At 46.6% G+C, this 22,287-nt stretch overlaps 10 protein-coding genes across 10 annotated transcripts; 8 read left to right on the plus strand and 2 right to left on the minus strand.

Moving 5' to 3' along the window:
* Positions 1-261: 261 nt before the first annotated feature.
* Positions 262-2,008, plus strand: xanG (cytochrome P450 monooxygenase xanG; the record flags this gene model as incomplete). The annotated part of the gene is made up of 3 exons (XM_056643963.1): positions 262-867; positions 934-1,776; positions 1,883-2,008. 3 exons carry the CDS (start codon positions 262-264, stop codon positions 2,006-2,008), a joined length of 1,575 nt encoding a protein of 524 aa, XP_056500777.1.
* A 292-nt stretch (positions 2,009-2,300) lies between these two features.
* On the plus strand, positions 2,301-3,015 carry N7469_005044 (ThiJ/PfpI family protein; the record flags this gene model as incomplete). The annotated part of the gene is given in 2 exon segments (XM_056643964.1): positions 2,301-2,897; positions 2,911-3,015. The coding sequence occupies 2 exon segments, from the start codon at positions 2,301-2,303 to the stop codon at positions 3,013-3,015; spliced, it is 702 nt and encodes a 233-aa protein (XP_056500778.1).
* Positions 3,016-5,220: 2,205 nt separating this feature from the next.
* N7469_005045 (peptide MFS transporter) lies at positions 5,221-7,047 on the plus strand (the record flags this gene model as incomplete). Its single annotated transcript, XM_056643965.1, has 2 exons — positions 5,221-5,246; positions 5,346-7,047. The coding sequence occupies 2 exons, from the start codon at positions 5,221-5,223 to the stop codon at positions 7,045-7,047; spliced, it is 1,728 nt and encodes a 575-aa protein (XP_056500779.1).
* A 1,379-nt stretch (positions 7,048-8,426) lies between these two features.
* Positions 8,427-9,712, plus strand: N7469_005046 (syntaxin; the record flags this gene model as incomplete). Its single annotated transcript, XM_056643966.1, has 5 exons — positions 8,427-8,432; positions 8,507-8,639; positions 8,786-9,252; positions 9,318-9,597; positions 9,651-9,712. The coding sequence occupies 5 exons, from the start codon at positions 8,427-8,429 to the stop codon at positions 9,710-9,712; spliced, it is 948 nt and encodes a 315-aa protein (XP_056500780.1).
* Positions 9,713-10,175: 463 nt separating this feature from the next.
* N7469_005047 (BolA family protein) lies at positions 10,176-10,691 on the minus strand (the record flags this gene model as incomplete). Its single annotated transcript, XM_056643967.1, has 3 exons — positions 10,176-10,350; positions 10,424-10,530; positions 10,605-10,691. 3 exons carry the CDS (start codon positions 10,689-10,691, stop codon positions 10,176-10,178), a joined length of 369 nt encoding a protein of 122 aa, XP_056500781.1.
* A 304-nt stretch (positions 10,692-10,995) lies between these two features.
* On the plus strand, positions 10,996-13,008 carry N7469_005048 (uncharacterized protein; the record flags this gene model as incomplete). The annotated part of the gene is made up of 4 exons (XM_056643968.1): positions 10,996-11,299; positions 11,367-11,665; positions 11,725-12,597; positions 12,745-13,008. 4 exons carry the CDS (start codon positions 10,996-10,998, stop codon positions 13,006-13,008), a joined length of 1,740 nt encoding a protein of 579 aa, XP_056500782.1.
* Positions 13,009-13,364: 356 nt separating this feature from the next.
* On the plus strand, positions 13,365-13,604 carry N7469_005049 (uncharacterized protein; the record flags this gene model as incomplete). The annotated part of the gene is made up of 1 exon (XM_056643969.1): positions 13,365-13,604. The coding sequence occupies one exon, from the start codon at positions 13,365-13,367 to the stop codon at positions 13,602-13,604; it is 240 nt and encodes a 79-aa protein (XP_056500783.1).
* Positions 13,605-13,635: 31 nt separating this feature from the next.
* On the plus strand, positions 13,636-13,992 carry N7469_005050 (uncharacterized protein; the record flags this gene model as incomplete). The annotated part of the gene is made up of 1 exon (XM_056643970.1): positions 13,636-13,992. One exon carries the CDS (start codon positions 13,636-13,638, stop codon positions 13,990-13,992), a length of 357 nt encoding a protein of 118 aa, XP_056500784.1.
* A 611-nt stretch (positions 13,993-14,603) lies between these two features.
* N7469_005051 (exoribonuclease II) lies at positions 14,604-17,894 on the minus strand (the record flags this gene model as incomplete). Its single annotated transcript, XM_056643971.1, has 2 exons — positions 14,604-17,624; positions 17,685-17,894. 2 exons carry the CDS (start codon positions 17,892-17,894, stop codon positions 14,604-14,606), a joined length of 3,231 nt encoding a protein of 1,076 aa, XP_056500785.1.
* A 2,688-nt stretch (positions 17,895-20,582) lies between these two features.
* N7469_005052 (FAD-binding oxidoreductase) lies at positions 20,583-22,253 on the plus strand (the record flags this gene model as incomplete). Its single annotated transcript, XM_056643972.1, has 4 exons — positions 20,583-21,081; positions 21,139-21,252; positions 21,313-21,679; positions 21,731-22,253. The coding sequence occupies 4 exons, from the start codon at positions 20,583-20,585 to the stop codon at positions 22,251-22,253; spliced, it is 1,503 nt and encodes a 500-aa protein (XP_056500786.1).
* Between the last annotated feature and the right edge of the window lie 34 nt (positions 22,254-22,287).

The raw sequence follows: 22,287 nt of genomic DNA on the forward strand, positions 1-22,287 counted from the left end.
ATGTGATACAAATCTCAGCTCAGTGGCCAGTGCACCGTCAGCATCCTCGGAGCACATCAGAACCACGTCTCGGTTCATTCCGACGGTGAATCGTCGAAGTGGTGGTAGTCAGCATTCGCAGTAGCGATTAAAATACACAAGCACTCAATATTCCTTCGACTACATTCATCCAACAAAATCTAATACCCTTCCTCTCTTCCATTCATCAATAATTATCCAAAAGTCTTCTCTCAAACTTGACTGAAAGCACACCTACCCACCATGGACTGGTCACTCCTCACCTGGGCCAACGGCACCTTCGCCATTCTATCCTCCCTCCTACTCCTCTTATACTGGTATATTCGCATACCAAACGACATGCCGACGAACATCCCAACTGTACCAATCTATATTTCAATAATGGGGCTATGGAGTGACATGGGACAGGACGATATATACGATAAATGGCTCCGTCAACCACTAGAACAAAACGGCGCTGTAAAGATCTGGTTCGCAGGTCGATGGAATGTCCTAGCAACTAAACCAAAATTACTCGTCGACATGTTCCGACACGAAGATATCTATGCTAAAGCCGGGAGTCAGAAGAAGATTCCTTGGAGTGTGATTGCCTCGTTGGTTGGGGATAATATTATCAATGCTCATGGGCAGAATTGGAAGTTATATACTTCTATCATGAAGCCGGGTTTACAGCGACGGATTACCGATTCACAACCTTTATTGATGAAGTGTCGACGCTTTGTGGATGTTCTTCTGGAAGAGCAGAGGAGTGTTGAGAAGGGAGGTGGAGGAGGAGTCTTAGTGAATCCTATCATCCAACGATGGGCATTAAGTTGTATGGGAATCAACTTTATGAATGTTGATCTAGAGGTACATACTTACCACCTACATTACTATACGCTCACTTGAATCAATACTAATTAACTCGGATAAAAGTGCCTCGAAAAGCCAGGTCAACGCCTCGAACAACTCCAAAGCATCATCAAAAAGACCCTCTTCAAACCACTATTCTTCAACTTCCCCGATCTCGACCGCTACCCAACCCTCTTCCCCCAACGAAAAGAAGCTTTCAAAATAATGCAAGAATTCGGCGACTTACTCGTAGAAACCGTATCAGCCCGAACACAAACCACCGACGCAGACGGATCCCAAGTCGTGGACGGTCTAGACAAAGCCCTAAAAGAAGGAAACATAACGACTGAACAATACCGCGCAAATCTCAAAGTAACCTTCTTAACCGCCCACGAAAACGCCCAACAACTCCTAAACTCCGCAATCTGGGTCCTAGGAACAAACACCTCAATTCAGGATCTACTTCGTTCCGAAATAATGAGTATAAACACACCAAATCCAACCACAGACCAAATAAATTCCCTCCCATACCTCTACGCCGTAATCCTCGAATTACTCCGTTTATACCCACCCGTCTCACAATTAATCAATCGAGTCACGACATCTACAACAATTCTCGGCGGTGAGGTAGCAATACCAAATCACACGTGGGTCGGATGGAATGCGTTCGGAGTTCATACGGATCCGAGTATATGGGGGAATGACGCGAGGAAATTTCGACCGGAGAGATGGGGAACGGAGGTGAAGAGTATTCATGGGATGGTGCGGAGTAAAACGGTACAGTGCCATTTTATTGCGTTTAATGCGCACTCTAGGAAGTGTTTGGGACAGGGGTTTGCGGTTTTGCAGATGAAGATTTGTTTGTTTGAGATGATTAGGAGGGTTTCTTGGATTGTTGATCCGATGTATGAGTTGAAATTGACGTCGGTGAGTCTATCAGCTACTCTACTCCTACTACTGCTCCTAAGAGAGGTAGTACTTTGTACCTCAGAGGACGCTGGATATACTTTGTCGGCTGATATTTTGCGTGTAGGGCGGGATTATGGCCCCTTTAGGGTTGAAGGCTGTTATGACGGAGATTCCTCTGGTTGGAAATGTCGAGGAAGTATCTGATGGACCGAATATTCCTCACAATTTGCCTGGAAATGATATCAGCTGAGGATACCATGCTATTGTGACGGTGCTGGTACAGGTGGATGCGTTTCAGCTGCTATACTTCACGACTTCGTTATACTCGCCTGAGTGTATCCAACAACTAGTAACTATTTGAACAAACTTTGAAGGAACCTTGACTCAGTGAACTCTGGTATCGGCAGGTATTCTAGAAGGTCACACGATGTAAATACCTGTAGATGAAGTCAGATATCTCAACGAGACATTGCGCCATAACTCTATATCTACTCTACATCCCGACGGTCCGAGCATGTCAGCATATGCAACCAATACTCAAAATGAGTACATCAAGTAAATCAAGAATCTACAAAGTAGCCGTCCTCATCTTCCACGGCGCAGATATCCTCGACTTCACCGGTCCGATGGAAATCCTCTCCCACGCCTCCCACAAAAAGCAACCAATCTTCGAAATCACAACCATAGCCGGAGACGAAACCATCACAACAAGCAGTTCCGCGAAAATAAACGCAGACCTCCTCCTACCAAACGCTTACCCTATAATAAGCACCTTCGACATCCTCATCGTCCCCGGCGCCGCCCCCTCTCTAGTCCACAAACTCACCGAATCCGACACACCAGAGCAAACCCTCATCCGCGCATTCGCACGTACTAACCCATCCCGACCACGAATCATCTTCTCCATTTGTACCGGGGCATTTCTCCTCGGCGCTGCGGGAATCCTACCGGGGATAACAGTCACGACGCATCAACACGGACTGGAGATACTCCGGGAAGTCTGCAGTAGGAGTGGAAGTAAAGAAGAGCCTCGAATCGTGAGACGACGATTTGTGGACGGACAATTTGTACGTGGCTCACGGGTTCGAGTCGTTACTGCGGGAGGAATTAGTTCGGGGTTAGACGCAACGTTTTATATTGTTTGTTTGTTAGCTGGGGCTGAGATGGCGAGTTGGATTGCTCGGGTTATGGAATATGGGTGGAGGGAACCAGCGAGAGGATTGTGGCCGAGGGGATTTGCTGGACCGCGATCTGTAAATATCAGTTGATTTTACTTCTACATAGTCTATACAGTACGGAGTGTAGCCGGAGAATCTGATGAATTCCCGTCGTTAGTCTGCTTTGTACTCGGTGGTTAGTGTGCTTTGAGTAGGTTAATCCGAAGCATCTCCGTCTCCCCACTTTGCTAATATCGACAATTTGAGTGGTGAGTCAGTGGCTCCACTGATAGCGATTTCGGTGAGTCTTCATTATAGTCTTTTGTGTAAGCAGAAAAAGTAGAGTAGAAAAAGAAAGAGTAAATGAGAGTAAAGTTGATGAGAGAAAAAGAGTGTGTGACTGAGAAAGAGACCAGGTAGACATGAGTAATCACATGATTGCATTTGTACTATGTAGATGTAACTTATTCATAGTAAACAATTAAAGATCAACTCTTCAATTGTCAATTTTTCTTACTTATGACTGCAAAATCTGCTTGTCTGAAGTAACTCCGGCTTCGGATCTGATTTTGCCCAACCTTGCCAAATTGCCAATTTTTGCCAATTCTTGGCTGCTTATTTGCTCGTCCATCGTTGCCTCAATGGCTTCCTGGGCACGCCCTTCACGAAGAACTAACCCAGCCACGACCATCTCGTTGGTCAACAGAGCGAAGTCGGAGTGATAAGCATTGCCAATCCTCTTTACATATTAGACGGACATCCCCAACGTTGGTTCGCAAGGCTTGTCTTGACTTCTCATGACTATATATACTCTTCACCTATTAATTAACACCATTCCCATCCCACCATTCCATCTCAATGTTGATCTGATCTGAATGATATTCAGAGCCCGACTTGATCATGTCTGACTCCGCGAGATGACCAATTCTCACGACTCACTCTTATCTCCCAATCTTGGCACACCACCACGACTCCACCGGTCCCTTCGCTTCCACCCGCCCACGCCTCAACCCCTTTACGAGAGAGAAATTACCCCGGATATTAGCGACTCCTTACAGATGCAGCAATCGATGGAGCAGAACTAGGTTATTCTATGGCTCGGACTCACTTTCCAACGATACTTCCTTTACTATTACTCAATATCAATGGAGAATTATGGATCATCAGATGGGCTACCGCAGCAGGATAGACTCCCCGCACGAACGGACTCCGGGGTAACATCCCAGTGAGAGCATGGCCGAAAGTCAAAGTGAGACCAATTCAGCGCTGATTGGATTTGAATGGATGACAAGCCTCCATTTCTCCATGCTTTTACTCCATGCCCCCCTTGCTCCATCGGCCAACATCAGCTCCATTCCCGGTTATCCCATGTGTAGCCTCGCGGGGAACGTTACAATGGAGCAATCGAGATGGGGCGACATGCAGATTACCGAGGATGTCGGTCAGCAGTCATCCAGCCAACAGCATTCGCATTCAGCAATCATTCCATCAGTCCAGTCTACAAACTGCAGTGGCAGTATGTATGCTGTTGTCAACCAAGTGGCAAAGATTGGGGAATGTGTATCAGCATGATCACTCATGGAATCAGATGTTCTCCTTCCTAATTAGCCAAGTCCATGCCGGATCAATCTCGGCAATTGATAGCAATGAGTGATTGGGGAGTGATTGGTGAAATTCTTTTTACTCCGTACGGGATAGTCCAACTGCGTTCTGGGGAGACCGGGTGGACTCCGAGAAGAATCTGCCAACTGTCGGGTGGCGCATTCCGTGAGAAAAAATTGCGAGGAACAGAAAAGAGAACAATCTGTGCAATCTGGATTAATTGATACAGTGTGATATAGTATATTACTGTTAAGCTGATTAACAGTAATTATAATATATCAACTGTATCAATTAATACACAACTGTCAGATAATTGTCAACTGTCTATCTCGTGGGGTTACATTCTCGTGGGTCGATTTTGCTGCACGCCGGAAACCGCCGATCGCTTCCCACGGTTGAACCGCAAACAATTTTATTCTTTCGTCGGTTTCGTCTGATTCGATTGGATTGGATTTGCAGGGGATTTTTTGACCATATCAAAAGTGGGACACTTTCTGGGCTGACCGGGCTTCTGTTTTATCTTTTTTTTTTTTAATTCTTTTTTTTTCTTCCGGCTCTTGCGCCGATAAGCCCCCACTGGTCTCGCGGCGAATTTTTATACACTAAGGACTAGTTGACTCAACACTCCGTACATATAGTCCTGAGATCCCTCGGAGGGACCTTTTTGTTCTACTTCTCTTCTCACCTTGCTATATTTCTCGCCATGGCTGATCACGAGGTCGCGGTTGCGTGAGTTTCCATATCTACCCTAGGTTATTAGGTAGCTGTATATCAGTGTATACTGCTATACAACCCATACACTAATATGGCTAGCTAACAATTATTAAGCAACCCTCCCTCCTATGCCGCCAATGAAGAGATCGTCGTGACGGATGAGAAAAATGCCTTCGAAGATGTTAAAGATCTGAGCCCGACCCCCGATGGTCAGGAGCCTAATGAGGAGGAAAAGCGTACCCTTCGCCATGTTGCGGAGAACTTGCCCGTCTCTGCGTGGTTGGTCGCCATCGTCGAATTGTGCGAGCGATTCACCTACTATGGTATGTCTGGTCTGTTCCAGAACTACGTTCAACATCCTCTCGATGGCAGTCAAGGTCGAGGTGCCCTTGGTATGGGTCACCAGGGTGCCACTGGATTGACTACTTTCTTCCAATTCTGGTGCTACGTGACTCCCATCATCGGTGCTATCGTCGCTGATCAGTACCTCGGCAAGTACAAGACCATCGTCTGGTTCTGTATCATTTACTTGATCGGTCTGCTTATCCTGGTTTGTACCTCGATCCCCACTGCTCTGGAGCACGGAGCTGGTCTGGGTGGCTTTATTGTGGCTATCCTCATCATTGGTCTGGGTACCGGTGGTATTAAATCCAACGTCGCCCCTCTGATTGCCGATCAATATAAGCGCAAGAAGATGGCCGTCTCCACGACCAAGAAGGGCGAGCGTGTCGTTATTGACCCGTCTCTGACCATCCAGCGTATCTACATGATCTTCTACGGTTGTATCAACGTGGGTTCGCTCTCGCTGCTGGCCACCCCTTATATGGAGAAGTACATCGGTTTCTGGTCCGGTTATCTACTTTGCCTGTGCATGTTCGCTGTCGGTACACTCGTGCTCCTGCTTGGCCGAAAGTACTACGTCGTCCGCCCACCCCAAGGCTCCATCATCACCGACGCCTTCAAGGCCCTGGGTATGATGATCGTCAACCGCAACATGGATGCACCCAAGCCAAGCTGGCAATTAGAGCATAACGGCAACCAGTCCGTGCCCTGGGACGACCACTTCATTGACGAGCTCAAGCGTGCGCTCGTCGCTTGCCGCGTTTTCGCTTTCTACCCCATCTACTGGGTCGTTTATGGGCAGTTCTCTAGCAACTTCGTCACTCAAGCCGGTCAAATGAACGGACACGGTATTCCAAACGATCTGATGCAGAATTTCGACCCAATCTCCATCATCGTCTTCATCCCTCTCCTCGAAACAATCGTCTATCCTCTGATGCGCCGTTTGAAAATTCCCTTCCGCCCCATCAACCGTATCGCCCTTGGATTCATCGTCGCTTCCCTAGCAATGATGTACGCTGCCATCGTCCAACACCTGATCTACAGTTCAGGTCCTTGCTACGGCAGTCCCCTCTGTGACGCAAGCAAGGTCGATGGTTCAGCACAGGGTAACAACATCCACATCGCCATTCAAACACCCGCATACATGTTCATCGGTATTTCCGAAATTTTCGCCTCAGTCTCCGGTCTGGAATACGCCTACACCAAGGCTCCCCCCAGCATGAAATCATTCGTTCAATCAATGTACCTACTCACCAATGCGTTCGGATCCGCTCTCGCTGAGGCCTTGACCCCCGCCGCATTCGATCCTGCGATTATGTGGATGTTTGTCGGATTGGCGTGTGCTTCTTTCGTCGCTGGTATTGTCTTCTGGTTGGTGTTCCACCACCTTAATGCGCAGGAAGATGATATGAATGCTTTGGATGCGGAGGATCCTATGCCTGAGGCACCTCGTCGGGCATCGGCGAAGGAGTAATTGGGATTGTGATTTACAGTTGTATTTTACAGGTGTATGGGATATGTATGGAGTAAGAGGGACGGGTGTGATAGATACCTATCACTATTGATATTGATGCAAGAGTAGATCTTTTGTATTGCATTAGCATTGCATTTATATAGCATGGTGTCATGATGAACCTGCTGTGCAGACGAGATATGATATCTCTTAATTAATGAGATTATTCAATAATGATTCTGACTTACTATGTACTATATAGTAAACTGCTTACTTTATTAAATACTAGTAGTACTGAGAAAGTAGGAATACCTACATACGGTAGTGCTGTATACTGATACCTATCAATGAGTATAGGTATACTCATTGTCCACTCACTGCACTAGTCGTACTTGGCCAATGCTTGGCTGTAGACAAGTCTACGAGACCAAGTACCACAAATGCTCAAGACACACAGTAGACCACTTGTTTTACTACCTACTGATAAGGCAGTAACACAGTTTTGCTATTTTAATAAATAGCATATAGTAAATAATAAATATGTAGAAGAGTACTTAGTGTATACATAGTAACCGCCATGCAGTATATTCTATTAATAGAAGACCCTGAATTGAGGGCTGTGATTGGCTGAAGAAGTGCGACTGTCTCGCACTTACTCAGCCTTGAGTATGCATTTACTACTGTATGCATTTATTATTATCTAGTATATATATATGTATATAACTGTCAAGAAATATAATAATGAGTACTTGAATACAGATATACTATTGAATAGTACTACTAATAGTAGTATCTCTGGTACATTGCTGCTTACAGTAAGTAGCATTGGATGACACACTGCATGACGTGCAGACTGCAGCTACAGTACTACTGCATACTACTATGGATACTAAGTAGAGTAGTTGTCCAGCTTATATCATTCCACCTATTAACCTGAATACTAGTAATAGTAGATGGTAGAAGGTTAGCATACTAGATGTAAACTCTAGAGTATAGATAGATATGATAGCAATATACTCCTTTAATCTACGATAATACTATGTATACTGCTAATGCTGTGTATGTATGAATACTAAGCCGCGCCGATCCCAGCCACGGCCCACTGAAAACTCATCGCCCCTGACTCCTTCATTTCTTTCATTCATTTTATTTTTCTCCCTTCTGTACGGTCTAACTAATTCTTTCATTCCTTTCTGTTCCTGTCTACTTCCTTATATCTCTTTAATTGACGACTCAATCAAGTTTGCACTACCACGCAGTACTACTACACCACAGTATAAACTTGTTGTATCAGCCACACTCCCACACTGCCACACACTCCACTTGTTTCCGTCTGACTGTCCACGCTTCTCCTTCTTCCCTCCTTCATCCCCTCCTTCACCCTTAATTTTCCATTCATCATGAGCGTGAGTTATCTCCCCTTAAACTATTACTTTGTAAAGTTTATATTACTATTATTATTATTTACTGACGATGCTAGTACCAGGCCCTAGGTGACAGCAACCAAGGTGGCTACGGCCAGTATGACCCGTATGGTGCTCAGCAGAACCCCTACGCTCAGCAGTCCAGTTACGGATACGGCGGCGCTGCCGAGCAAGGCAATGGTGGATATGGTGAGTGACCTTGGTGTTAGATTCGATCACTCGGATTGAGTCGGGCGTTCAATTGAGAAATCCCAATCCCATTCCCAATCGAATCCAGCTTCTTCGAGACATCTCGCGACGGCCGGGACCTCCCGCTGACTTCTCGACTCGTCTAGAAATGTCCAACATGCAGCAAACTGGCGGTCCCTCAGCCATTCTCAACAAATGCAGAGAACTAAACGACGCGATCACCGAGCTTCGCACTAAGCGCGAGGGCCAACTTGCTACCGCGCAGAGCTCCCTCCTCGACAGTGCGACCGGCAAGGAAGACCAAATCGCGCGCCAAAACGTCGACTACATTGAAGACGAAATCAACACTGCCCTGCGCTACCTGCGCGACCAGTTCAAGCGCATCAAGGAAACTCCAGGATCCGGTGATCAGCGCGTCTCGGGCCAAGTCGAAAATGTTAACCGTAACCTTCGTCGCGAGATCGAGCAGTACCAGCGTACCCAGTCGGATTTCCGCAAGCGCTTGGAAGAACAAGTGCGCCGTCGTTATGAGATTGCCAACCCCGAGGCTACCCCGGAGGAATTGGAGCAGGGTGTTCAGAATGTGCTGGCTGGCCAAGAACAGGCTTTCATGGTAGGTCTCACCTCTCTACACCTAAAGTTATAACGTATCCCCTCTGACTTTTTTTTTATCAAAAGACCCCCGGAACTCGTTCTCGCCAGGCCAATGATGCCCGCCAGGCCACCATGCAGCGATCCGCCGCGATCCGCAAGATCGAGCAGGACATGATCCAGCTGGGTCAGTTGTACCAAGAGGTTGCCGAGTTGGTGCACCAACAGGAGCCAGCCGTGCAGCAGATTGAGCAGGGCGCCGAGGAGACACACCGGAATGTGCAACAGGCCAACACCAAGCTTGATAATGCCATTGTCAGTGCCCGTAACGCTCGGCGGTGGAAGTGGTACGCCTTGATCATCGTTAGTAAGTATTCAATCTCCTACCCCAGCAGTGACCATTCAACTAACGAATTCTAGTCATCATCATCGCCATTGTCGTCGGTGTTGCTGTCGGCGTCACTCAAGCCAACAAGAAATAATACCAACGGTGCCAAGTACTCTGTACGACCACGATCTACTTTCTACTTTGTTTTACTCCGCTTGTCCGCGCTGTGTGCTACGCTATCGCCTTGTCTTTGTCTTCTCTTCGTCTCGCCTTGGCTGTTTTCCTACTGTCTTCGTCACCCCCCCTTCGTTTCTATACCACCCTCTCGCATGTCATTTGTAAAAGCAAAGCTGATCGGCTTCCTTGTCCTGGTCTTCGTCCTGTACGCGCACCGACTACGCGACGAACCCGGTGATCCCAGCTATTGCTCCCAGTTATCAGCTCAGCTGGTCCCTGGTCACCGTGGATGTATATATACTAGACTGTCCCTTTCTCGGTGCCCACTAGGCGCTAATCTATGTAATACGTTTCAGCTCTCTAGTAAAAAACAGACCAGATCTACCAACTTATATTGAATAGTAATGGGTATATCGTAAACGCCAGGTATTGCTATTACACTACACATTCTTCTCCCTCTCAAGCTCCCTCTGTTCCTCAGCGGGCGTTCTCGTCCGCAATTGCAAGGCATGAATCCCGCCTTCACGAGCCATTTCCTCCTTCAAAAGGGCATAAACCATTCGATGACGAGCCGGTTGCATTTTCTTCTCAAAGGCCGAGGATGTAATCGTTACACTAATCAATTAGCAACAGTTATACAGCGGTGTCTCGGAGGAAGAGAGAGGGTGGATGTTGAGGGGGGGAGTACTGGAAATGAGTCTCCTTGGAGGTAGATCCCTCCATAGCAGCGTGGTGAGCGTGTTTATGCGAGTCGTTGCGGATTATTAGGGTTGTTGGGGTGAATTCATGTGCGAGCTATGATCATTATTAATATGATGAGTATATACGAGGATGTTATGTGCTGGTGCTGGCTGTGTTGGCTGGCTTACCTTGTCGCGCATCAGATCTTCCATTGGAGTGGACATTGTAGTTAGGGATCGGCGCAGGGGGAGGCGCGTTAGGAGGGGACGGAGCATGTGGCTGATTTAATGAGGGAAGTATGAGAGAATGAGAGAGAGATAGGGTAGTTGAATTGAGCTGAGTTGGATATGATTAATGCGAGAAAGGAGGATGAGGTGGAGAAGAAGAAAAGAGGAAGAAAAGGTGAAGTTGGAGAAAGTCGGAGAGGAAATCCCGCGGAACGTCACTTTCTCTTCTTTTCTTCTACTCTTCTACTCTTCTACTCTTACATTTTTTTTGTTCTACTCGACTCTACTCACTTTACTGTAATACTATATATATATATATATATATATATATATATATTGCAATTGACTATCAATGCCCCCCCGTCTCTCTCGCCTATCGCGTATTCTCGCGCATTCCCATTCGCACTGCCGACCACCTCGACTATTTTCCCGACTCTCCTCTTCAACAACACTCCCAAACATCCCAATCTTCCAAGCACTAAAAGATCATGACCCAAACAGTCTCAGCGTCATTCACTCTCTCAGCCACCGAACTTTCACCTACGGCAATCTAATTGGAGATGTTCTCCGCGCGCGCGAAGATCTACGCTCCAAGGCCGGTGATATCGCCGGCGAGCGTGTGGGGTTTCTAGCGGAAAACAGCTATGATTATGTCGGTATGTTTGGAACCCAATCAATAACTCTCAACTTTGAAGTATATGACACAAACTAATACTGTAATAGTAACGATGCTATCCATCTTCGCTAGCAATGCAATTGCCCTTCCCCTCTCCCCCGCATTCCCGACATCTGAATTACAATATATCATGGACAATTCCTCCGCAAAAATTCTCCTCGCTACGGAAAAGTATGCCGAGAAAGCAGATCAGATTCTAGTTTCTGGTTTAGATCGAGAACCGATTTTTGATATCCGATCTAAGTTAAGAACCGGGGCAGATGAATCTATTCAAGTCCAGCTGGAACAACCGAGTGACTCAATTTCCGGAATGATGCTCTATACCTCCGGAACTACAAATAGACCGGTAAGCCTGATCTGCACTGCTTTTTGATGTATATATGAGATGAATCTGAAACGGTCTAGAAAGGAGTTCTTATCCCCGACTCTGCGCTCGCCGCACAAGCAAAATCTCTCTTGCAAGCATGGAAGTACTCACCCGAGGACCGATTACTGCATCTCCTCCCCCTGCATCATATTCATGGTGTCGTGAATGCAATAGTGGCTCCTGTCTTTGCTGGCTCTTCTATTGAATTCATGTACCCTTTCAATACAGATGCTGTATGGAAACGGCTCGCCGAGCCATTCTTAAGCAGCAGCAACAGTGGACCGTCCCCAATCACCTTTCTAACTGCCGTCCCAACTGTATACAATCGACTGATGGCTTCATTCCCCTCATTATCCCCGGAAATTCAATATGCCGGCCAAGAAGCCATCTCCCCATCGAACCTCCGCCTTAACATCTCCGGCTCTGCAGCTCTACCAACCCCAACAAAAAGCAAATGGACTAGTCTCAGCAATGGCAACGTCCTTCTTGAACGCTTCGGTATGACCGAAGTCGGCATGGCAATTAGTTGTGGTCTCGAGAAAAATGACCGTGTCGACGGCAGCGTGGGGTGGCCATTACCAGGCGTAGAAGCTCGACTCGTCGACACCGAGACTAACGAGGTTATCCCACTATCCGTGGAGAAAGATGAACAGGGAAGACCGGTTGAGGGTGAGATTCAACTCCGCGGAGACACAATTTTCCATTCATACTGGGCGAACGAGAAGGCCACGCGTGAGAGCTTCGTCGATGACGCTGATGGAGGTAAACCTTGGTTCAAGACCGGAGATGTTGCTAGTCGACGTGTTGTTCAAGGAGCAGGCGATGGGAAGAGTGGAGAGTGGGCTACAGGTCCGATGTATTTTATATCGGGACGAAAGAATGTGGATATCATCAAGACAGGCGGGGAGAAAGTGAGTGCATTGGAAGTGGAGAGGGAATTACTTTCTCTGTAAGTTGTAATCACATCACCACATCACCACATTCGTGGCCTGATTGAACTGGATTGAATTGAACTGACTAATAATATAGACCACAAATCACCGAAGCCGCCGTCCTAGGCCTCCCCCCACGAACAATGGGGTCAAAAGATCGCCGCAGTCGTAGTTTTACACGAAGATGCGGCAAGAAGTGGTCGAAATGGGAAATCTTGGGGCCCAATGGATATGCGTCGAGCTTTGAAGGATCGATTGGCTGGATATAAAATACCACAGGAGATGCGTGTTTTGGAGAGTATTCCTCGAAATGCGATGGGAAAGGGTGAGTTTTACCCATTACTTCGGCTCTTTATTAATTCTATGGCTGTGGCTATTATGAATGCGTGACTGACTTCAACACAGTGAATAAAAAGGCATTGGTTAAAGAGGTTTTTGGGTGAGGTTATTCCCAAGTGTATGAGTACGTGTCTTGTATTAGTAGTGTTAGCGATCTATTCTTGTTTTATTTAATTAATATTATTCACTTTCTTATTTTATGTATAATTTCATATTCAAACTGGTCTTTGTTTTCATTCAATTTCAAGTTTTGATCTTGCAGTGTTGCTTGTTGACTTCTTCTTTCTCTTCCTTTTCCTCTGCTTCTTGTATTCTCATCTGTTCTTCTTCATTCACTCCTTAGCAACTACACTTTACATCCACTCACTCACTCCTTCTGATTTGCTTCTTTGATTTAAATAATCACAATGACCATTGCTGATTCCTTCACAATCACACCCGCAGACGAACAAGCCACAGCAGAAACCATACAATGTCTCGCCTCTTGGTGCCGTCAATTGGTCAAAATTCGTCCATCACTACAAACGAAACCTGAATATGAGATTCCAGAGTACTGGGAGTGGGGAGGTACCTCCAAATTGAAACTTCTCGACCACAAATTCAAGCCTGAACGATCAACTCGTCTTCGCCGTCCTACAAGATGGTAAAGCTGGGAAGTCAAGAGGCAGACTATGGCCGATGGACTTCGACTCGAACGGAGATATCCGACGAGATCGTATTCCTCAAGGACCCCTCGTAACCATATGGGTAAACGGTGCTCCCTTTTTCACCGTTTACGAGGGATATGACATCCTTGGTCGTGATTATGTTGCCGAGCGAAGTTGGCTGCTTAGTTCAACTTCAATTCCCATCCATCCAGGCTGTATTGCTGGACCAGTCATCGCAACGGGCGAAGCCATTCTTGAAAGTCCAGTCTGCCCATCAGAACAGATCCATGTTCTTGAACTCGAAGCTCGACAGAATATCACATGGGAAGCAAGATCCGAACAACAAGTATCTTGCTCGATGATCTCCGCAAAATACACAAAGAAATAACCAACGACCGCCAAACTCTCAACACAAAACAAGCAAAATCAATAATCACTCTGTACAAACCTCAAAAGGAGAAACACACTGGATATCAAAAAATATACCGATCCATTCAGAAGGTTATCGGTTTGAAGGATAGTGTTGTGGAGAAATTATTTCCTGAAGATGATGAGGTTCATCTTGATGGTAAAGTGAATCTGGTCTTGACTCTTACGCCTTCGATTACCGGTTTTGATTCAGCTATGGTTGGGGGCTCAAGTGTGTTCCCTATCACGCCTGATTCAATGTGAGGTAATGGATTTTGTACTGTGAAATATTGTGGTACTTGAGCGGCTGGTAGTGCGAGAATGGTAAAAGAGTTAATGAATTGTGTAGTCTATTTCAAAATGCCCTCAAAATGTACTTCAGAATACTCAAGAGATATAGTCTCAATCGCCTTTGCTAGTATTGGTCTTCGCAGCTGCTACAGTTAGTAAACCAATACCACATTAGTGACCATGAAAGGGCTGGCAGCGCTAATTGGAGAGTCATAAATACAACCATCAAATAATAATATACAAATATAATACAAATAGCCTGTAGAATCTAGAATCTAGAATCTAGAATCTAGAAACAGACTAAGCCCATTCACCCACCCTCTCAAATCCCTTCACAAACCCATCAACTTCCATAGAAACATCCAAAGTCGACATATCAACAGCTACAATATGAGCCTCAACAAGTCCATAAACATCCATCTTCTCCACACCCGGACAATCAACCGGAATATTCACCGTACAGCGAACGCCAAGATTAGTAATGATACCAGAATATTGAAGACCATCGCGGTCGAGGGTGAGTTTCTTTGCGCGGAGAAGGGCTGGGAAGGAAGTGGGCAGTTCGCATTCGCCGAAATAGAATGCTCGGAATAAGAGCATGCATGCCCAATGTTGACTTGCGAATGTGGATATGTCGCGTAGTCGAGATGTTATTTGTTGAGCGTGTGGAATGTACAGATCGATATCTGTGGTTGAGTATGGGAGGGACGTGGAAGAAGCAGGCGTAGTCAGGATATCACCATCACCAGTACCACCACCATCTGTATCAGCATCGACATCGACATCGACATCATGCCGATTCTCATTCTCTTTTTCTACCCTCCCATCAAACAAACAGCCATGTTCATGCTCAAATCTCAACGCACTCTCAATCTGGTAATGCGCAATAACATCCGTAAACCGCCGAAGCGGACTCGTACACTTAACATACGAATCCAATCCCAAAATATGATGTTGAACCGGACTAGACCGTGAAAATGCCTTGGGCATAGCAAGTTTATAAAACTCCTGACCACCAAACTGATCTAAATTCTCACGTGTAACCCGCTCATACTCCGGATCATACCAAGTACCATCATACACAACGGGAATATGGCGTTTAGCGCAGAATCGCCCGGAAATGTGTCCGGCCAAATTCATGAGTAAAGAAATGAGATAGTTCTTGGACTCATCGCGGACTTCGTGGGGATTGAAATCTTGCATGCGAAGTTTGATCTTTGGGTCGCCGACGTAGTATCTTCCTTCTGTGACTTGCATTTCGTAGGGTTTGAATGGGGCTGTGCCGATTTGGAGAGAGATGGACGGTCCGGGGTGGGATGGTTGGAGGTCCATTGCACCATTCTTTTGACGTTGAGTTCGGAATCCTTGCATCAATTGTCGGAGAATAGTGAATGATTCTTTATCCTCTGCAGTAAGGTTGGTGCGGAAGTTTGAATCGGATTGGGGCGAGGGCCAGGAGGATTTGTTGCCGACGGTAAGGTAATCTGGGGCATTGGTAGTATTATTGAAGAATTTGGATAATGTCCCATGTGTGATACTGATCACATTTCGAACTGTGCCGTTCACAACTGAAGTATCCAGTATTTCTCCCTGAAGATTCATTTTTGCACTGAATGTCAGCGTGGGCCTGCCAGCTGCCAAACTGAAATGTGTCTGTGTTAGATTCTTCGGCAAGATCGGATATGTTCGTTCAGGGACATATGTTGTAGCAACGCGAGCCCCAGCGTATTCCATGATGGGATTGTCATGATTCAAAAAAGCAGTCGGGTTAGCGACGTGGATGTGTACCCAAAATGTATCACTTGAGCCGGGAATACGCTCTAGCGAGACGCCGTCATCGATTTCCTGGGCTGAAATATCGTCAACACAGTAGACTGGGAGATCGCCCCAATCTTTGCGCAGATGCTGCATAGAGTCTGTTAAAGATATTTCTTTGCAAGATTCTTCGACCTCCTCCCACTTCATGTCTTCTAGAAGAGACATTCCGTGACCCGGCAGCAAAAGACTCTGATCTAAAACACCCAAATTTTCCCATGGCGAGATAACACCAAGCTCCTGCAAGAAAAGACGAGTTGATGCTTCACTTAGTCCGAGGGTGTTGTACATGCCTGTCGCCCGCATGATATGAGAGGCCGCCGATCTCAGGTCACCGGATGGCATGATGACAGATGGTATAACATAATATTGCATGAATTCCAATATCGTCTGGTCATCACTGGTGAATCGTTCCGTGAGAACCTCACGAAACATCATAGACTTGCCATCCTCACCAGGCTCAAACTGTTGTGAAGATGGGCCAACGCTGGACATTATGGTTGGCGAGCGAACTTTTCGACTCAACCGAATCATCCGCTGTGCCTTTTGAACGAAAAGGTGCATTGGATGGTCCTTTCTTCCAGGCATCTCTTTGCCCATGACGGCGCGAACGCAAAAGTCTTGATGCTCACGTACCCAAGTGATGACCTGATCAACAACATTGGCAATCCTCTTCGGCTGAACAAGGTATGTCCGGCTGAAAAAAGAGGGAATGTCCTTCTCGATTTTGAACGGGTGGCGTCGCACAGCCTGGTGTACGGCGAACATGTTGATCGAGGTTAATTCCGACTCATCGATGGAGAGAAGTTTCATGGTCAAGTCTTCAAGTGTCAGACGTTGAAACTCGGAGTCATCCGCCACCAGGTCGTGCATATTATCCAGCAGTTTAGAGTGATCTCTGTAAAATGCCATGAGATGCTCTTCGAAGTTGTTCATCATATTAACCAGAGGCGCTCCAAGTGGACGCGGAAGTCCACCCTCAGGAGCAGACTGAATCTCTGAGCTAACCTCGGTCAAACCATCAGGGAAATATGGAACAATAGGCTCGAGAAGCTCAGGTGGCGCAAAGTCCTTAAAGACATAATCAACTTCACGATTGGTACAAATGCGCCAGTTTCCACGACTAGTATAGAATTGCTTTTGTCTGTGAACGGAGCGCACATAAATTGCGAAGTTGAAAAGACCATCTTGAGTGAGGCGAGCCACCATATCACCGGGTTCGAGATGATCACCCTCACATTCCTCCGAGGTATCGAAATCATCTTCTTGTTTGAGATTTGAACTGGCCCAGAGCGAGTCACCAGATTCACGGCCGTTGATCATTGAGCCCAGTGCTGCTTGCCCAGGTGTATTGGGAGTGATCCCCATACCAGTATCGCGAACGGGGTCCAAGATGAGCGGATTCGTCGCTTGCCATTTATAGAGATATTCTCTGATATCGCGATAGGTTTCGAGCTCGTCATTGGTTATGATTTCTTCGGGTTGAGAGACCGGCTCTGGCGGTGTCTAAAGAAAGAAAAAAAATGTTCAGCAAAAGATAGAAGAGAAAGGCTAGGAAGATCATACTTTGCCTGCAATTTCACCCTGATTTGTTGTTTCATTGGGAGTGGCTCTCAAAATGCGCGCAGTGGACAACAAACGGCGCCCAACCGGCCTGGATCGGTATATTGTTCGCGGTGCCAGACATGGTAACTGGTAATACCTGGAAATACCACACAGATGAGGCTGCTGCACCCTAGTTAATGACTGCAGGACGCCAATCTTTGGTCGCAGCATGGTTGACGTGAAGTTGTCATTCGCCGCCGCGAAACTTGTTATTCTGCCAGAGAATTTAAGTCACCGCCTCAGAGCGGTGTGAGTGTCTAAATACAATCAGAGGGGGCGGTGGGCGGTGAACAAGAGGAAGTTGTGATTGGTCAAAATTGAAGTACATCCTTGTGAATGCAGACAATCTCAGTGCGAACTCGTATTTCTGAATGGAATGGAAGTGTTCTTGGGTGAATTTCATATCGTTCGACTATTTCAAAGTTAGCCAGCCGGAAATTATACTTTGAAGAAAAGAAAGCCTATGGGTGATAAATGATCGCGATGATATGCAGCGAGAACAGCGCAATTCTTGATGCTGGAAGAAGCCCTATTCCATTTTTTTACCTGACTTTATCCGATATTCGGCCTGTCCATAATTGTTGAGGACAATGACATTCTGTCTTGCAATACTCTGAATATCCCTGAACTAGTCATGCAGTAGATTTAATGGCTGGGATACTATGCCTTACAAACGAGACATCTAACTAGTTCCCTAATTGGACTTGGCTTGATATTACTAACTCAAAGAAGTACTAGGTTACGTCTTTGAATAATATTCACTTCGTTGGAAAGAAAGCCACACACAAGGGCCAACAAATATCTGGGCATTAGACATTCTCGTTGTATATCAATCAAGGTGAATGGCAGATACTAAGTGCAATCGAACGGTGCCCTCTTTTGTGTAAATAGAATATTGCCAATGCTTCACAATTTATGTCTCAGGAAAGGCCACGTCGTATCCTCATAACAAACTTGCTATGAGAATAAATAGAAACCAAAGGAATTGCCTTGTTTAGAAAAAGGAGAGATATAGAAGCCTGCAGTGGAGTTTTGATATTCGGTGGAACTCGCGGCAGTCGATCTTTTGCCAAGCCGTGGCCCACAAGTCCAGGACGTCCTCGATGCAACGCAAACAGAATTGCGAACACGCCGGCTATTTTGTTTAGGTCAAGCACAGAATCATGACTCACTCAAGGAAGATATATGTTGCAGCTAGCCTGAGTGAGCTCAGCTATCTATCAAGTGCAGGGATTGCAACCGAAACGACTGACTCGTACTGAGACAATGCGAGAGTCTTCCGGGTCATCCCCCTGAGCCATGACATCTTCCCCACGTCTGACAGCCACCAGACTGTTTCTCCAGATTATCCTTCAAACTACCAGAATGGGGTCAAACTCGCCGTACACCACGTATTCGCTATCGTATTGTGAATAGGAGTTCGTGGTTATTGGGCTTTGCCGTGATCCTCGGCACATCCCAATCATGTGAAACCCTACGACTAAGCTATACTATGCCACCATGATCGTCTTGTGGCTAGTCAACAAGTCAACGCTTAATGGGGATTTGGTCGATCACGAACAACAGCAACGGCCCAATTCCTTGTTGACAGTGCTCATCATTACTGCACTGGTCTAAGCGAAGTCGGCCCGAGCTTGATGGCGTCGATGGTGGTACATCGGCCTTCTTACCAAAATTAGGACTCAAGTCCAGGACAAAAAATCCGAATTGTTCAAAAAAATCTCCCCACAAAGCTAATTGACGGTCCACTTTGTTGGTTAAAAAAGGTTGATAAGGGGTTTTTATTCGAATTTTTACAACGTCGGTCCACTGGCTTGTCGATCAAGGTGAAGGGTATTCGTCGTGATGTACAGCTTTCTCAAGACCATTTTATACACATCAAAAGCTATTCAACTGCTAACCTCGCCTTCAAATACTTAAAAGCAGCCTCTATTCCAAATTTATCTACCTACAGCTTCTCAGCCGGTCTAACTTCCTATTCGCCTGCGCAAATGTCGACTCGTTCCCTGTTCCTGTCTCACTTCGAGGGTGATCAGTGGGTCTAGGATGAAAGAGCCGGGGTTGATTCATTCAATGGTTGGTCTGCCATCTGGAATGTTCGTCCAAAGAAACGAACTATTGACACTGATTATCTCGGCACCTCGGAGATTTAGACCGTTCTTCCTACCAGACGGTGTTTGTCCTGTCGCGTGCATGGCATACATGTATTGACCTGACGCTAGACCACAGATCAATAGCGTACCGGTGATCGACGCAATCAGACTCTCGGTTGCGGCCTCATACTTCTCAAATCGGCTTTTTCTACCTTCGATCATGAAAATTCCCCCTCATTGACCCCTCATCCGGATCTTCCGAGGATGGAAGAGCCATGTTTGCTACCGACATTTCTTCCCTGCCATGTGTATCTCCACGATACTCTATCGGGCTGGGAATTGAGATCTTCATTTCTTCAGCGTGCGTGCCGCCCCGCGAAAAGGTCCTAAAGATGCTCCTTGCCCGATTCGGGAATTGTATCAGGGCACTCAGTCTGCAGGAACTGCCTTTGATATCCACCGTGGTCCCTCCGCAGTCTGTCCTTGGTCTTCATAGCTCCATGGTTAGGTCCACATCGTTCCGCAGGTTTACCAGACCCTACTGGATATCCACCGAGTCCGGGAACTGTCCCACATTTATCATAGTCCGAGCAGAATGTTCTTTGGAACCTTATATACCCCCATCAAAGACCCGCTTGATAATGAATATTGTGTTTGGGGATTTCAACTCAATCTGTTCCTTCTTCTTGTCAGACTCAATTTCCCTTTCTCTGGCAATTGATCTCATTATATCCTGGGTTGAACTCGGACCGTATCTGAGTCGATAATGATGATTTCCAGACGTGGGTGGAGTGCTCTCGCACTGTCTCTCGCAACCCTGCCCCTTGCCCAAGCAGACATCTGCTCAATACTCAAATCTAGCGGCATCGACGTCGAGTACCCAATCTCGCTCACATATAAACACGATTTGACGGAATATTGGTCTGCAGCCTGTGGCGATTTGAAGCCAACATGTATCGCGGCGCCTTCAAGTGCTGCTGAAATGTCACAAGTCATCCGGGAATTACACGATGTTGATACCTTGTTCGCCGTCAAGTCGGGTGGTCATATGCCTAATAATGGGTTTGCAAGTATTCAGGATGGACTATTAGTCTCAACCAAGAACCTTGATCAGGTATTTTATAATGCGGATGATCAGACCGCAGTCATCGGACCTGGCCTGTCATGGGAGGAGGCCCAGAAGGGATTGGATGATGCTGTTGGTGGACGTGCGGTAGTGGGTGGACGATTGGGAGGCGTTGGTATCGGAGGATATATGCTCGGAGGTACGTCTTGGGTGTAGAGTTTGTCCGTGATTGCAACTCAATTGCTAATCGTAACAGGTGGAATGAGCTTTTTGAGTACACAATATGGCTGGGCAGCCAACAATGTCAAGAATTTCGAAGTTGTGCTTGCCAATGGCACCATCGTCAACGCCAACGAGAAGGAAAATACCGGTAAGTAATCGAAATTACTAGTTGTGAGGTTCAAGTCGAGTCGTGTACTGACTCTATCAGATCTCTTTGCATCTTTGAAGGGGGGTGGTAACAACTTTGGCGTTGTCACTGCTTATACCATGCAAACTCACCCTCAAGATCACAAGGTCTGGGGTGGTAACTACATTTTCACCGCCGACAAGACTCCCCAGGTCCTAAGTGCTCTCCGAAACTTCGTCGACGAATATCCCGATGACAAGGCAGCGATTATCCTGACTTCAGAGCATGGCGCACTTATCGATTTATGGATCATGTTCCTCTTCTACGATGGACCCGAGCCCCCAGCTGGCGTGTTCGATGAGTTCACTGCCATTGATCACACGTCTACCACTAAGACTTGGGACACATACTATGATTTACTGAAGAACAATGATTTCTTCATTCTACAGTACGTATATAATAGTTTCATCTCATCAAGGACCAAACTGACGCTAGCCAGCGGCCAACGATACACCATCGCCACCGAGACAACACCCGTCCCTAACAAGACCGTCGGATCTAGCGTTTTGCAAGAGTACTACGACCACTGGTACAATGTGACAGAAGATGTTCTCAGCGTCACCGGTGTCCTAGGATCAATCGCATTCCAACCCGTCCCCAAGACCTTCTCCCAGAAAGCCAAGGACCGTGGCGGCGACCTGCTCTCCGTCCCAACAGACCAGAACTACATCTTTATCGAGCTGGACTTCTCCTACGCGCTCTCAATTGACGACGATAGGATTGATCAGGCCAATCAAAAGTTGTACCAGGGAATGGGCAACCTTGTTCAAAAGAATATCGACAATGGTCGCCTGCCTGATGTCTATCGACCGCTATTCATGAATGATGCGTACTACCGCCAGGACTATTGGGGACGCATTGATCCTGCGTCGAAGAAACAGGCGCTTCAGACTCGTCTGAAGTATGACCCTGATGGATTCTTCCAACAGCGAACTAGCGGTGGCTGGCGATTGAAGGAGTAAGGGTATTTAGCCTTGAAAGTATAATCTAGATCTA

The sequence above is a fragment of the Penicillium citrinum genome, assembly GCF_028827155.1.
Source record: "Penicillium citrinum strain IBT 23319 chromosome Unknown utg000004l:1.0-2404223.0:1.0-2405248.0, whole genome shotgun sequence".
Lineage (NCBI taxonomy): Eukaryota > Fungi > Ascomycota > Eurotiomycetes > Eurotiales > Aspergillaceae > Penicillium > Penicillium citrinum.